The sequence below is a fragment of the Ambystoma mexicanum genome, chromosome 8 (genome assembly GCF_040938575.1).
Source record: "Ambystoma mexicanum isolate Mex_15411 chromosome 8, UKY_AmexF1_1, whole genome shotgun sequence".
NCBI classification, from domain to species: Eukaryota; Metazoa; Chordata; class Amphibia; order Caudata; family Ambystomatidae; genus Ambystoma; species Ambystoma mexicanum.
The window spans coordinates 540,652,872-540,668,231 of NC_090929.1; the positions used below are offsets into that span (position 1 = coordinate 540,652,872).

The 15,360-nt window shown below is 45.2% G+C and overlaps 1 protein-coding gene across 2 annotated transcripts in view; it reads right to left on the reverse strand.

The window, feature by feature from the left end:
* Positions 1–7,444, reverse strand: part of LOC138472198 (ephrin type-A receptor 2-like) — a 197,500-nt gene extending 190,056 nt beyond the window's left edge. The window contains exon 1 of one of the 2 annotated variants that reach the window (XM_069610246.1): positions 7,227–7,405. In XM_069610246.1, the coding sequence (XP_069466347.1) occupies positions 7,227–7,380 (154 nt within the window). In that variant the 5' untranslated portion in view covers positions 7,381–7,405. Of the gene's footprint in view, positions 1–7,226 lie in introns of both variants that reach the window. The other variant, XM_069610247.1, reaches the window with a different exon arrangement.
* Positions 7,445–15,360: the final 7,916 nt, after the last annotated feature.

The following is a 15,360-nucleotide window of genomic DNA, read 5'->3' on the forward strand; positions in this document are numbered from 1 at the left end:
AATTCAGCTCCTTTTTTCAATGGGCTTTCCAAAAGCAGAGACCAGGGACAAAAATAGTACATTGCCTTGATGACTTCATGGTATTGGGACCACCAAACTCTGGTGAATGTGGCAGGGCTTTAGCAAAACTGGAACATATGGCCGCGCAATGGGGAATTCCCCTGGCGAAGGAGAAAACCACCAAGCCAGACACCAGCATAATTTTCCTGGGTATCGAAATAGACTCTGCAAAGGGGTTTTGCAGAATCCCCAAAACAAAAATAACAGAACTCTTGTTAAAAATACAAAACCTGATAACTAAAGATAAGGGGACAGTAAAAGAAATACAATCCCTAGCAGGTAGTCTCAATTTCGCATTCAGAATAATACCCCAAGGGAGGATATTTTCCAGAAGCCTAGAATTCAAAATCAAATCATTCACCAAACACCACTTGGACATCCGGCTAGGCAAAGAGGTTAAAGAGGACTTGGAAACATGGGCAAAGTTCCTCAGAGAGTTCAACGGGACTATACTTTGGCGAACGCCTTTAAACACCTGGACAAACAGGGTCCTATTCACCAATGCAGCCGGGAGCAAGGGTTTTGGAGCCATACTAGACTCTGAATGGGTGGCAGGACACTGGCCCAATTCATGGCAACAAGCAGGGTGGACAAAAAACATCATCCTCCTAGAAATATTTCCCATCTGGCTAACATTACACATCTGCGGCAGGCAGCTAGCGAACACATAACTTTTGATCTGGTGCGATAACATGGCTGTAGTGGGCTCCATAAACAGAAGGTCTACAAAATGCCCTTTAGTGCTGAAAGTCTTACGAGCCATTACAGCAGTCACACTACAAGAAAACATTGTGGTCAAAGCGAAGCACATTTCAGGGGCAGATAATAACATCGCTGATGCTTTATCTCGCTTCCAGTGGACAAGATTCCGAGAGCTAGTGCCACATGCCCAAGAACGCATGACGCCAATACCAGCAGAATGCTGGGCAATAATGGGAAGACAAGAATAATGGCATCAAGGCCAGCGCCAGAGAGCTCAGGCCGGGATGCCCAACGGAAACCAGGCACCTCTAAAACGGGCGCCAAAAACACATTGGCATCAACGCCAGCGCCAGAGAGCTCAGGCCGGGATGCCCAACGGAAACCAGGCACCTCTAAAACGGGCGCCAAAAACACATTGGCATCAACGCCAGCGCCAGAGAGCCCAGGCCGGGATGCCCAACAAGAATCAGGCACGTCAAAAACGGGTGCCAACAACCTCACAGGTTTCCTAACGGAAATGGCAGAGAGAGCAGTGGCAAGCACTACCGCAGCACAGTACAGTAAGTGTTTACATACAAAAAGTATTTAAAGCCACAGGTTTAAACCATGTAGAGTTGATAACGATTAAAGACATGGAAGTATTTTTAAAATGGGCTCGGGAACAAGGGTTCAAAAGAGATTGGGCAAAAAGACACCTGGTGGCAATCTCATACTTTAGAAAAATATGGGGCGATTCAGATCACACCCAGAACGCCCTTATCTCCTATGCAATGAAAGGATGGGGCAGAATAGAGGGTCCCCAAGTGGACACCCGCCGACCCCTTGATTTCAACAAGCTTGTGCAGATAGCAAGCCAGCTGGAAGCCATATGTTGGCACCCATACGAGATAATTTTATTTAAAACAGCATTTTTCCTAGCCTACTTTGGGGCTTTCCGGGTAAGAGAACTCATCGCTTCCAGCACCAAGGCCACAAACGGCCTGGGTGCCATGGAGGTCAGGGTGAGACAAGAGAGTGTTAACATAGAAATGCAAGTCAAAAACGGGTCCCAAAAGAACCATTAACATTTGTTGCATTGATGAAGCAACAAACTGTCCGGTTTGCATCACTAATCTCTATTACGCACAACGACCCAAGGTGGGGAGGGTTTCTTAATCCACAAGGACTCATCGGTGCTAAGCCGCTACCAATTTAAAGGGGTGCTGATGAAAGCAATCAGCAAAGCAGGGTGGAAGCCCAAGGGTTTCGGCACCCACTCCTTCAGGATGGGTGCCACCACTGCAGCATGGCAGGGAGGCCTAGCACTGCAACAACTAAAAATCATAGGGGGATGGAAGTCAGACTGTTACAAAAGATATATCAGACCACAACTGATATAGCCATCCTCCCTCAATTTACGTTATCTTTTCTCCCCCCCTCCCCTTAAAGAAACGACATGCGAAGGGAGGACAGCACTCCGATCAGCATGGATAGTCGGCCACTCATTCGTCTTCAGGACAGGCAGATGGGCAGAAGAGACCAAAGAAGGTCCACCTTTCAGAAACACCATTGCTTCATGGTGGGGATACAGAGGCCTACAGTTGGCCGACATCCACGAAACGCTAGCAGAACTAGTGGCATACAGGGACCCCCCAGAATTCCTGATCATCCACTAGGGGGCAATGACCTAGTCAACACGGGTAGAAGAATTCTACGCGAGGAAATCTGCTCCTCCCTAGCAGGCATTTCACACAATTGGAGGGGTACAGAAATATACTTCTCAGCCATCCTACCCAGAAAGAAATGGCTAGGGGCCAACTGCTACAAATCTGTGGACATCTCTAGAAGAAAATTGAACTGGGGGATAGAAAGATTTTGTACGACAAGAGGACTGGGCTTCATAAAACACCCAGCCATTACATTAGGCAACCCGGACCTCTTTCTCCACGACAGCACCCATTTATCTAACAAGGGCATGGAGCATTTCTTTCGAGAAATCACTGCCACTCTCACCTCCAGGGGTTGTCTTTAGGGCATACTTCTGGGGGAACACGGTCAGCCGCCCAACCTGCCCGTGTGTGGCGGCACAGGCCAGAGGGGGTAACCTCAGGACCCGGTGCCCAAAAGAATGATACTATTATGATATGTGGTATTGTGTACTGCCATAACCATATCTGTACAATAAAATCCTACGGCCTTTTATTGCCAACACTTGACACAACTTGTGAGCCAATTATTACAGGTGAGGGCTTGGGGGTCGGCCAATACTAATGCATGCATATGGGTTCAGCAGTTACTATTATGGCCTTTATGACTACAGCGGGGGGAGGGTGGGAGGGGTCATTTCTGCCCAAAGCACAGTCGCTAGGCGGAGCATCTAGCGTCACAATTTTTCCAGTACTGGTCTTTCATTTAACAAACTCGTGCATTGTGGGAGTGGTAGTCTTAGCTGCAATGGAACAAATACGAGGTAAGCATTACAAAACCAAATGCAAAAAAAGTCGAACGTTGCAATATGCAATCCAGGCAAACATATGGTGATTTTTACAGATGACTATCTCAACGAGGCCCATTTTGTAGCAAGAATACCAGGTTAAGGTTGGTTTAAAAAATGCAGGATTCAAGAACAATAAAAGCCAATACTTTAAAAGGCCTACTTTTATCTTTGAAAATGTAATAATAACGGAGCACACGGAGTTATCTTCTGGCGTTTAAATGCGTAGTTATTATTCAATGAGCCGGCTTTAGAAACGCTCTTGTACTGAAGGCCTCTATCATGAACATCACAAAATGCCTTGTCGGTGAACGGGTAATGGGCCACTTCTTGGTGCTTCTCCATACCTGAAGGGCATATTCACTAAATGAAATGGGTCTACGTCATGCGAGAGCCGAGTTCTTGTCGGGGGCACTCCACGAGCCCTTATTTTTTTTGTTTATATAAAATGAATCTGAATCTTGGTCGCCAGGTTGTAGGAGCTTTCATTTTTCAGCAGTGCTGAAGGGATTTGCCCCGCATCACACAGTTAGTTCCTAGGAATCTGGGTAGGCCAGGATTAACGCTGGTGTTTAAAGGGGAACATAGAATGTTTTAGAAAGGCGGAGATGCAATGGGGTAATCGTTTGCATATTTGTATTGTTAAAGTCGTTATATGGTTTGTCTAAAACTTTTGCGATAAACATGTTTGATTTGGGATCGGGTCTCCCAATTTCACCACAGCGACCGGCTAATCCCCGTCCCCTGCCTCGGCATTCCTAGGGAGGTAACCATGAACCCTCCCGGATCAGACGGCCCGCTCCGCGCCCTACCGGCGCATATTCTCGTTGAATAAACGTTAGTGACAGAGCAGGAGTGACTCCCGGCGGCGTGCGCACTAAGCCCGGATATCCTAAAGATCCGGTCCCCGAATAATGGGGGCACCAGGCCGAAGCCAACTGGCAGAGTTCTAAAAAAAAAAGGGCCAGGCTAGCTCCACAGGCCTGCTAGGAGCTGTAATGGAAGTCAGGACAGTGGGTGCCAGGGACGGCGTACCTAATAAGAAACAATGTCAACCTGAAAAAGCTCTAGTTTCAACTTATTCAGTTGAAAGGAGCCTCGAGCTTGAGGGGGCAGCAACTGCCCCAGTGGTGCCAGTCAGCAGCCTTAAAACATAGCAATATATTCATTTTTATATTGCTATCGTTATTTATCTTACAGTATCGTTTTTGCTGTGCAACCTTCTGTAACCCATGTTGCTCCACAAATTTAATGCGCCCAGTTACCCGGGGTTTGAATGTGGTATACAAATAAACAAACTAAACTAAACTAAATGGGTGCTTGGCAGCACTCGCCTTACAAGCTGTTTGCCGGATGTCACTTCCCTCAGGGTACACAGAAGTGTTATCACCTGGTTTCCTGAGCACACTGGCTTCTCCACATCAGCCACCTATTGACAAAGAAGGAGATCTAGCTTTTCAGGGGCATTTGGTGTTTCATCTCCCTGCTGGGTGGCCATCTGGTGATCAGTGGTTATAAAGCCTGGCTGCATTTCTCTGTCTCCATTATAATGTATGCACCCCGTGGGTGCCTCGGGCTGCTTTCCGCAATGGGGGTACCATCAAGCCGAAAGGGGACCCCACACATAATCTTCAGCCGGCCTGGCTATTGCCATACACACATGTGACGTCAACTGTTTGCTTTTGGCAATGCCCCCATCTAAAACTTTAAATTACCGCATTGGCACACGTCCTTGGAAAGATAGGCCTTTTGCCATTTATATGCACAATTCCTGGAAATAATGGTCGCTCACTAGAAGAGCTAAAAACAACAGCATGACCTGTGCGTACATTAGCTAGCATATACAGCGCATTGAAACTATAACAATGGTAAAATTGGCGCTATACAAATGACAAATGCAATACATGTGCCTCCTATGCACAGGGGTGGCCCCCACTCTATCATCAGGGAGATTTGAAGAGGTTTCCTAACTTGATGAGGGGCCGAGGACCTGTTTCCAAGGGAACGAAAGAGCAGGGGGTGGGGTGGGGTGCACCAGGACCCCATGTCAACTTTATAAGCATGCAAGGGAACATAGTAGCAGTGGGTGAAATCAGAAAGAGAAATCAAGCCTATTGTGGGTGTAGAGATCAAGGGGTGGAGGGCGAGGGGCACACGTAAAGTACCCCCCCCCACACCACCATACAATAGCACAAAGAAATCAGCCTCTGCCACTCTGTTCCAGCAGGACCAGCATGCTACCTTAACCTGCGCGCCATTATTACCACCGTGGCCAAGGTAGCAGCACACCACCTGACCCTACCCAACCAGCAACACAGTCCAACCAATCACCTGCCATTGCCACCGTGCTATGGGTAATGTGCCATCACAGACAACATGCCATTGAAATCAATGTGGCCCCAGAGACCAAAGAGTGACAATGCACTCCTTAAGGCAACATGCCCAAAGTGTCATCACTGCTAATGTGCCATCATAGTCAAAGCACTATTCTGCCCTAACCCATATGCCAATACTGGCTTAGCACCCCGGCACATCATGCCATACGCCGCAGCACCAACATGCCATCCCAATCATCGGTATCCACGTAACCGAGGTGGCATCATGCTCAATGCACCATGGCAATGCACCACCCCAGTGAGCCACTGCAGCCGATGTGCCAACAAAGCCAAGATGCCCATGGACGTGTTCTATAGCAAAAATAAGCCACGGGTGCAAACGTGACCGCTTGCACCCGTACCCCCAGTGTGCCATTGCAACAAGCGTGCCACACATGCCAGCCAGGATACAGGGTTGGAAATTAAGATTCGCTGAGCAGGAGTTAAAACCAACTCCTGGGCATCGGGCATCACCAAGTAGACACGAGCTACCACTGGGAATACCAGGGGCGAGTACCCATGGCATTGCAAATCCACATGAGATAAGTGTACCGGGTGTGTGCTGGTTTTTCTTTATTAACATACTCAACGTGAAGGCCACATGTGCGCATTTGAAAGGCAGCCGCGCTGCCGATGAGCCAAAGGTAGCTCCTAGCAGCTGTTCGTTTTCAAGCTAACTAGGCGCTTCGTGCAGGAGCTCAATAGCTCCCAGCAATGTCCAACCTCGAGTAGGCCAGCACGATATCGCCAATATAAGACCCCAGCCAGCGCTGTGCCCAAAGGCTCCCGCGCCGACAGACCCCAGTCTCAGATACACCAATAGCTGGAAAAGTACCAAGTCCCACCGATCGCAGGGTGCGCCACTACCCTACACAGACACCGTTGGGCGCCGTACTCGTGTCTCCTATCGCGCGCGCTTTTTTCGGGACTCCACTTGACAGGGCAGCGAGCAGCGCATTCATATATCGGGGTTGTTAGTAATGATGACCCAAAGAAGCAACACTGGGATCCTGCCGAAAAGCCACCATTGCACCAAACATAGAAAAGGTTCAGACTTCCAAACCAGCGCAATACACCAGGTGGGTCACAACGTGCCCAGAAGGAGCAGCCGTTCTTTGTGCCTGGTAAGAGCAGCCTCAGCTGCGGTTAATTCGTCTTTTAATTCTTGAGTGGGGAGGGGTGGGGGGGCAATTGTCTGTCCATAGATGGCCCTGGCAAAAAGCCCCGCCAGGTGTGTGCTCGTGTGTTGGAGTGTGGTGCCCCAAACTTCCCTCACCCAGCAATTTCACCTCCAGCATGCAAACTTTGTGAAGCGTGAAGGGGCGTGGGGGGCATCTCTCCATGCCACCTCTTACCCAAGAGACGGGGCAATCAGTATGTTTCATAAGCAGATGTCAGACATTTAAAGGCTCTACTACCGCTCTACGCCCACCGACTCATGTATATATGAAAGTTGAAGGGAACACGACGCCTCGAGATTCCCCAGCTATTCAGGGACCCACCACGACCCCTTAAACATAGGGCTACAGGACTCGTCCACCTAGACTTTTAGCTGCCAGCCGGCACCTTCCAGCCCGCGGCAGCGCCCCCTCCAGCCTGATCTGCGCCGGGCTCACCTTCAATGCTCTGCGGTGATCCGCCAACAGACTCGGGGGATAGGAAGGCGAGGACGAGGAGGAGAGCGAGCACTCGTGGGACCCTCATCTTGCCCCGGCAGCCTCCCCTCGGCTCCTCTGTCGTCGTCCCTGCTTCTCGACGCTGCCCCAGCATTGCCAGCCCTTCGGACTTCCTCTCGATTCTTGCTTGTGCCCAGTGCTTTAAGTGGGGTTAGAAATTGAGGGGGGGGGTCCTCATTTGGGGGTGTGGCTTGCACGATGGGCGTGGTCTACGACCTAATGGGCGTGGCCTAAAGTAGGAGGCGAGATTCTGAGGGGGCACAGCTGGCAGTTAAACTCTGTTCAAAGGAAATGTTCAAAATAATAGTTTTAAAATGGTGAAATTTCTTTCATTCTGCTTCTTTTCCAAACTCCACAATTCAACTTGAAATCACTTCCATGGCAGTGGTGTACCCAAAAGTATGTTATCATTTATTATTTATTATTTATTATTATTATTGCCACTTTAAAATCACTTTGGGGTCCCATCATCATCTGATGAGGTGCAGTCTCCAGAATTGCAAGAACTCTTGCCACGTGACATCCTGGGCAATTATTCACGACTCACTTGCAGTCATCATCTCCCTTCCTCGCCACCGTTTGGCTTTCAACAAGCCTCTGCTTTATAAAAGATGTCGTGAAAAGTAAAAAAAAAACAGTAAGGTATGCACACAAATATATAAATATATAGATTTATATATTTGTGTACGTACCTTACTATGGTTTGTGTACTTTTCATAAAGAAGGGACCGACAACTTCCATCCCTGAATGAGCTCTATCAATTCCCTTGTCAGGTTTCAATCAACTTTAGAAATAATTAGTTGTTCTTTAGGTAGTCATATTTCAAATCATCAATCCACAGTTCTTTGTACAGTTTTATCAAATATTCTTATTTGTTCCTGACCAGTCAGTGTCACAATATCATTGCCAGTGCATTCCGGACCCCCGTCCATCATCAGGGCTGTTAACACTACTATTAATAAATCAGTGACAATACCATCATTGTAATCCATTCCCAATTATTCACCATGAAGTGAAATCCGTAAAGAAAATTGCACATACCAGATTATAGTTGTGATCCAAAGTGAAATTCACAGCAGCAATACAAGAGACACAAAGAGATTAATTGTAGATCATTGTTATTAAGCACTGTCTGTTATTATATTTGTTATAAGTATACACTTAAAGATCTCTACCTGTTTATCTTCTATTCCCCAGAGTGTATGTTCACCTCTGTTGTATCTACTTCCGGCAGCACGTGTTCTGTACATTTAAATACCCATGTTTAACTCTCCCATATGATTGAGTTATATCCCTTCTGCAACCCATTGTTTTGTCCTCCTCACCCTCATCCTTACCTTGTGCTTACTTCGCTACTCCGATGCGCTGGCTGCTCAAAAGGAGCTGCTGCCGTCTGAATTGGCATTTATAAACGTTACTCACTAACGCACATGCGCGCGATGACCTGTTCCCTGCTGCTACTCACTTTCGCACGTGCGCGTGATGTATAGTCCCGTGCTGCCGATCCTCATATTGCAGAAGCTGCTTATGGTTGGCAGATTGGTGTACCCAATCGCATGTACATTACTTGTTAACTATTCTTTGGGGATTAAAGATTCCGAAGATATTGTTTTGTGTGTAAATGTTTCATGTATACATGTTTTACGCGCGTGCGCACACGTTATCCACTATACTAACGGGATCCCGAGCGTGCGCAGGGGTCCCGAGTGTAGTGTCACTCCTATGTTCCACAAAAAGGGAGAACCTTTATGAAAATCACCTGTTTCTCTATCTATATTGCAGTACCCATTATCCTAACTTATGTATGTGCAGTTACCAGGGTAATATACATTCAAAGATAGATTAACAACCTGTTCTAATCGTAAAAGGACTGAGTCTAGTGTTGTTCACATACCAATCTCTTAGTCTCGAACTCACTGATCCTAATCTAAGTTGTACACTTGGATGTACTATAGCTCTCCCCATTCCCCCTGTAAATACAACAGTGCACATCGTTCTCCCCCATTGACTTAAACAATTGTATCCATAGTTAAATTATGAGCATCCACTACCTGGCATTGGGACACTGCCTTACGTCCCACAGGGCTTGATTCCCTGCGGGATATAACGTGGATCCTCTATAGGTACTGTATTGGGAACACTGTATTACCAAACTACTGCAAACTCTCCTTCAAATTGTTCATTTTGTCTAAAATTTCACAGAAAACACATGAAGTTCAACTCCTCATTTATACCCCCTGGTCTCAGGGAGTCAAGTCGATCTATACAAAACGACTCTCGTTGATTCAATCTTCTTTCCAAATCTTCATGTGCATTTTGTTGTCGAATGACTTCAAGAACCTGTATCCTCATCTGGCTGATATTATGCTTCATTGAGTTCCATTGTCTAGACACCGCTGAGTTCACATTATTGTTCCGAATGCACAATCTGTGCTCATTCCATCATAGCTTTCCTGGTCTCCTTGATTGACCTACATAATAGATGCCACACAGGCATTTGATGTCATATATTATGTTGGGTGTGTCACATGTAGCATATCCTCTTAGTTTTATCTTTTCGCCCGTATGGGGGTGATCTACGGTATCTCATTTTGTTTACAGTTGCTACAGTGTAAACAAGGATATGTCCCTTTTCTTGTTGTCTCTAGTGATGTCTTCCCAGGTCTTGTTTTCACCAATCTATCTCTGAGGTTCGCAGTCCTTTTGTACGCAAAGGTGGGTGGTTCTCGAAAAACAAATGTTCAACTCTCATGTCATTTGTCAATGTGCTCCAAATTGTCTTGATTACACTCTTAATCCTGTTACTCTGTACTGAGTAACATGAGATGTGCACCATTTTAAGATCTTTATTTTCTTTCTTCGTATCACTGTTTGGGGGTTCCCTCACACGCTCTTTGGCTGCCTCTATCTCTGCAAGTTTATACCCTCTTGCCTCAAATATTTTCCCCATGTTCTCAATTTCTGTTTCACATGTCCTTGGGTCATTGACAATCCGCTTTACTCTCATCATCTGGCTGAAGGGTAGATTCCTGATTAGACTTGGTTGATGAAAGCTGAGACGGTGGAGTAGATTATGGCGATCTGTCTCTTTCCTGTAAATGTTGGTCAAGAAACTGTTATTTTGAATTTGTATGGCCACGCCCAGGAAATGAATTTGAGTTTTCGATGTTTCATGTGTAAATTGTATGCGCTCGTCAATATTGTTGAGGTATGCAAAAAAGTCATTAAGCGATTCCTCTGTGCCGATCCATATTCCAAAAATGTCGTCAATAAACCTGACCCACATCGAAATGTAATTTCTCCATATTGCATGGTCAAGAACATAGTCCTTTTCAAATTTATGCATAAAGGTGTTTGCATACGTTGGGGCCATTGAGGCCCCCGTAGCTGTGCCGGATGTTTGAATAAAGAATTTATTCCTGTATTGGAAATACAAATTTTCAGAGATAAATTGTAATAATACCAAGATGAATTCCTTAATTGCCTTCAAATCTCCTTCCTTGAGGAGTAGCCATTCTATTGCTTCCATGCCCAGATTGTGCGGGATAGACGTGTAAAGACTCTTTACATCAATGGTGAACATAATCGAATTGGCTGTATATTTATTCTTTCTCAATAACTCCAAAAAGTGAGTGGTATCCTTGATATAGGTATCTGTTTTTTGTATCAATGGTTGTAAGAATTGGTCGATATATTGTCCTAATGGTTGTAGCACGCTATCCACACCGGAAACTATGGGTCTGCCTGGTGGTTTGATCAGACTCTTATGTATTTTAGGCAGTGTATAGAAGTTTGGTATTCTTGGATGTCTGTTAGTAAGAAAAGATCTTGTTTTTTCATTTATCCATCCTAGTTCTTCTGCCTTCTCTAAAAGTTCTTCCAGGTTCTTCAGTATTTCACTTGTGGGATCATTATCCAGCTCTGAGTACACATCAGTATTCTTGAGTTAGTCCATACATTCGTTGTGGTAATCCTGACTGTTCATAATTACAAGTGCTCCCCTTTGTCCGCTGGACGTATAGTTATGTCATCATCTCCATACAAACCTTTAAGCAAGTTGAATTCATTTGGTTTCAAATTCCCATACTTCGTTTGTTTAAATGAAATGTTTTTCAAATCTTTGAGTACTGTCTATGAAAAATGTTTTTAGATGGAACACTAATCAGTGGCATGAAGTTGCTTTTCTTTCTAAATTCTTGTAATTCTTCTGGATCTTGCTCTTTAAATTGGGTCGTGTCAAGTTCATCAAAAAACACTTTTAATTTCAGTTTTCTGACCAATTTAAATAAGTCAATCTTAGTCTCAAACAAAGTTGTGCTGTGTGTGGGGACATAACTTAGGCCCTTCTGGAGTAATAGTTCCTCGTCCTTGGTTAGTATTCTTGATGATATATTCACAACTAAGTTTTCTTCTGTCTCGCTCCCCTGGTCTCCACTCTTTGATTTTGATTTTCTTTTTCTTTTGCCACATCTCGTTCTTTTCTTCCTGTCTCTCGTTCTAAAAAAATTGGTGCTGCCCTAGATTCTCTTCCCACTGATGTCATAACCATACGTCCAGCGGACAAAGGGGGAGCACTTGTAATTATGAACAGTCAGGTTTACCACAACGAATGTATGGACTAACTCAAGAATACTGATGTGTACTCAGAGCTGGATAATGATCCCACAAGTGAAATACTGAAGAACCTGGAAGAACTTTTAGAGAAGGCAGAAGAACTTGGATGGATAAGTGAAAAAACAAGATCTTTTCTTACTAACAGACATCCAAGAATACCAAACTTCTATACACTGCCTAAAATACATAAGAGTCTGATCAACCCACCAGGCAGACCCATAGTTTCCGGTGTGGATAGCGTGCTACAACCATTAGGACAATATATCGACCAATTCTTACAACCATTGATACAAAAAACAGATACCTATATCAAGGATACCACTCACTTTTTGGAGTTATTGAGAAAGAATAAATATACAGCCAATTTGATTATGTTCACCATTGATGTAAAGAGTCTTTACGCGTCTATCCCGCACAATCTGGGCATGGAAGCAATAGAATGGCTACTCCTCAAGGAAGGAGATTTGAAGGCAATTAAGGAATTCATCTTGGTATTATTACAATTTATCTCAGAAAATTCGTATTTCCAATACAGGAATAAATTCTTTATTCAAACATCCAGCACAGCTATTGGGGCCTCAATGGCCCCAACGTATGCAAACACCTTTATGCATAAATTTGAAAAGGACTATGTTCTTGACCATGCAATATGGAGAAATTACATTTCGATGCGGGTCAGGTTTATTGACAACATTTTTGGAATATGGATCGGCACAGAGGAAGCTCTTAATGACTTTTTTGCATGCCTCAACAATATTGACGAGCGCATACAATTTACACATGAAACGTCGAAAACTCAAATTAATTTCCTGGACGTGGCCATACAAATTCAAAATAACAGTTTCTTGACATACATTTACAGGAAAGAGACAGATCGCAATAATCTACTCCACCGTCTCAGCTTTCATCAACCAAGTCTAATCAGGAATCTACCCTTCAGCCAGATGATGAGAGTAAAGCGGATTGTCAATGACCCAAGGACATGTGAAACAGAAATTGAGAACATGGGGAAAAGATTTGAGGCAAGAGGGTATAAACTTGCAGAGATAGAGGCAGCCAAAGAGCGTGTGAGGGAACCCCCAAACAGTGATACGAAGAAAGAAAAGAAAGATCCTAAAATGGTGCACGTCTCATGTTACTCAGTACAGAGTAACAGGATTAAGAGTGTAATCAAGAAAAATTGGAGCACATTGACAAATGACATGAGAGTTGAACATTTGTTTAGAGAACCACTCACCTTTGCGTACAAAAGCAGTGCGAACCTAAGAGATAGATTGGTGAAAACAAGACCTGGGAAGAAATCACTAGAGACAACAAGTAAAGGGACATATCCTTGTTTACACTGTAGCAACTGTAACTCTATAACAAAAGGAGATACCGAAGATCACCCCGTACAGGCGAAAAGATAAAACTAAGAGGATATGCTACATGTGACACACCCAACATAATATATGGGATCAAATGCCCGTGTGGCATTGTCATGATGCCTACCCCCGGGGACCCAGACCAAGTCCAGCAACCCCGGAAGCAGGCATCAAGTTACCCCAAGCAAGCCCAACAACCCCCGCTAGGGGCTATTTGGGTGCAGTCCTGGTGCCAATGGCGCCAGGCTCATATGGAGAGTCAGTCCTGGCGCCATAGGCGCCAGGCTCATAGATTAAAACCGGTGTCCAGTCATAATATCGAATACAAAATTTCGAATGTCAAAAAAGTCGAATCAAAAATGTCGAAGAAAAAAAATGTCGAATTATTTTTTTTTTTGATATTTTTTTTTGGGCTCTAGTTTATATAAAAAAAATAGGTAAAAACAAAAAAAAAAAAGAAAAAACGGGGGTTAGGGGGGAACCCCCCATTTCGAAAAAAAAGTCATAAAAAATAAATTCGACATTATTTTTTTCGACATTTTTTTTTTCGACTTTCGAAATTTTTGATTTCGAAATTATGCCTATAAACCATTAAAACCTACCTGATGCAGACCATGCTGCAAACTTACCTGATGCAGACCATGCTGCAAGAGCCCCAAGCCAAACAAGGATTGGAAGGGACTATTTTACCTAGGGACTATTTTTTTACTCGGGTGGGGCTGGGGAGGAATACTTACCTGGGACTACTTTGGAGGCTATTTAAACCACGCCCGAAGAGCAGCACACGCTTCGTGTTATTCTGCATCCAGCAGCGTAACGCTCACCGTGCCTGCAAGTCTGCATCCAGTCTTCTGCCCCGCCCGCCTCGAGTTTGGAGCTCCTAGAAAAAGGGAGAAAGAAGGAGAAAAGGTAAGAACAAGAGCAATACCTTTGATCCTTACCTGAATTCCCGATCCATCGCGCCTTCGAGCTGGAAGAAAGAAGTTATTTTATGTGCGTCGCCTCGCCTGCTGCAGCACCGCGCTGAACACACCGGCCTTCACAGCATCTTCACATTTCACCGCATCCTCCTGCATGATCCCCCCGCACTCCAGCACCTAAGGAGAAGACAAGAACAGCAAAGGTGAGCCAAGGGAATACACAGAGGAATACCCCCATAGACTTATCTGATTTTACCACCGGGGGTACTATTCTTCTTCATGGGTCGGCGCAGCTTCAACTGCATCCTAGCCGAATCCCGGCCCCTAAGGGTAAACAAAAGGACAGCAAGGTGAAACAAGGGACTAACAAGGGGAACCCTCCTCACCACAAAAGACTTACCTGATTTTACCGCCGGAGGCATTATTCCCCGAGACTTCATACTTTCTCTCAGCGCCTGAATAAGGGAGAAAGCAACAGGTTACATATGGACATTATTTTAGCGAACTGTGTTGGATAATACAAATCCTTACCAGAACATTACCTGTTGCCACGAGGAACTCTTCAGTAGGGTCAAGCTGCAACCTGCAAGGAATCGGACAAGAGTGAAAGTCAGGCATTTGAACTCTTACGAACTACATACTTACGGCATCTTGCCGGGAATATCGGAGTCAATATTGTCTTGGAACTCACCAATTCCTTCGAGCTAGTGAAGCAACTGGTTATCTACGCGCCCCTGCGCTCAATGCAGGATGGAGAGCTCATCTTTTCAAATCATCAGGTGAGACTATAAGAGGGGACGTCCAAGGTGATCAGTGGGGAGAACAGCGGGGTGGGAGGATTTACGCTCAACTCCAGGGGTGGTTAATCCCCTTTCTCCATTTGCAGAAGAATATTCCTACGGGCCAAGCAAACAAAGCTAGGTGGGCCAGTCCAGTCCGTCATCTCGGCCCTACGCGTCACATTGGTGGAGACCGCAGCAGTCCAGTCCAGATCGACGCCTCTGTGGGAGCCAGGTGAGCGTAACAGGCATCTATTATGTAGGTCAATCAAGGAGACCTAGGAAAGCTGCGATGGAATGAGCATAGATCGTCATTCGGAACAATAATGTGAACTCAGCGGTGGCTAGACACTGGAACTCAATGAAGCATAATATCAGCCAGATGAGGATACAGGT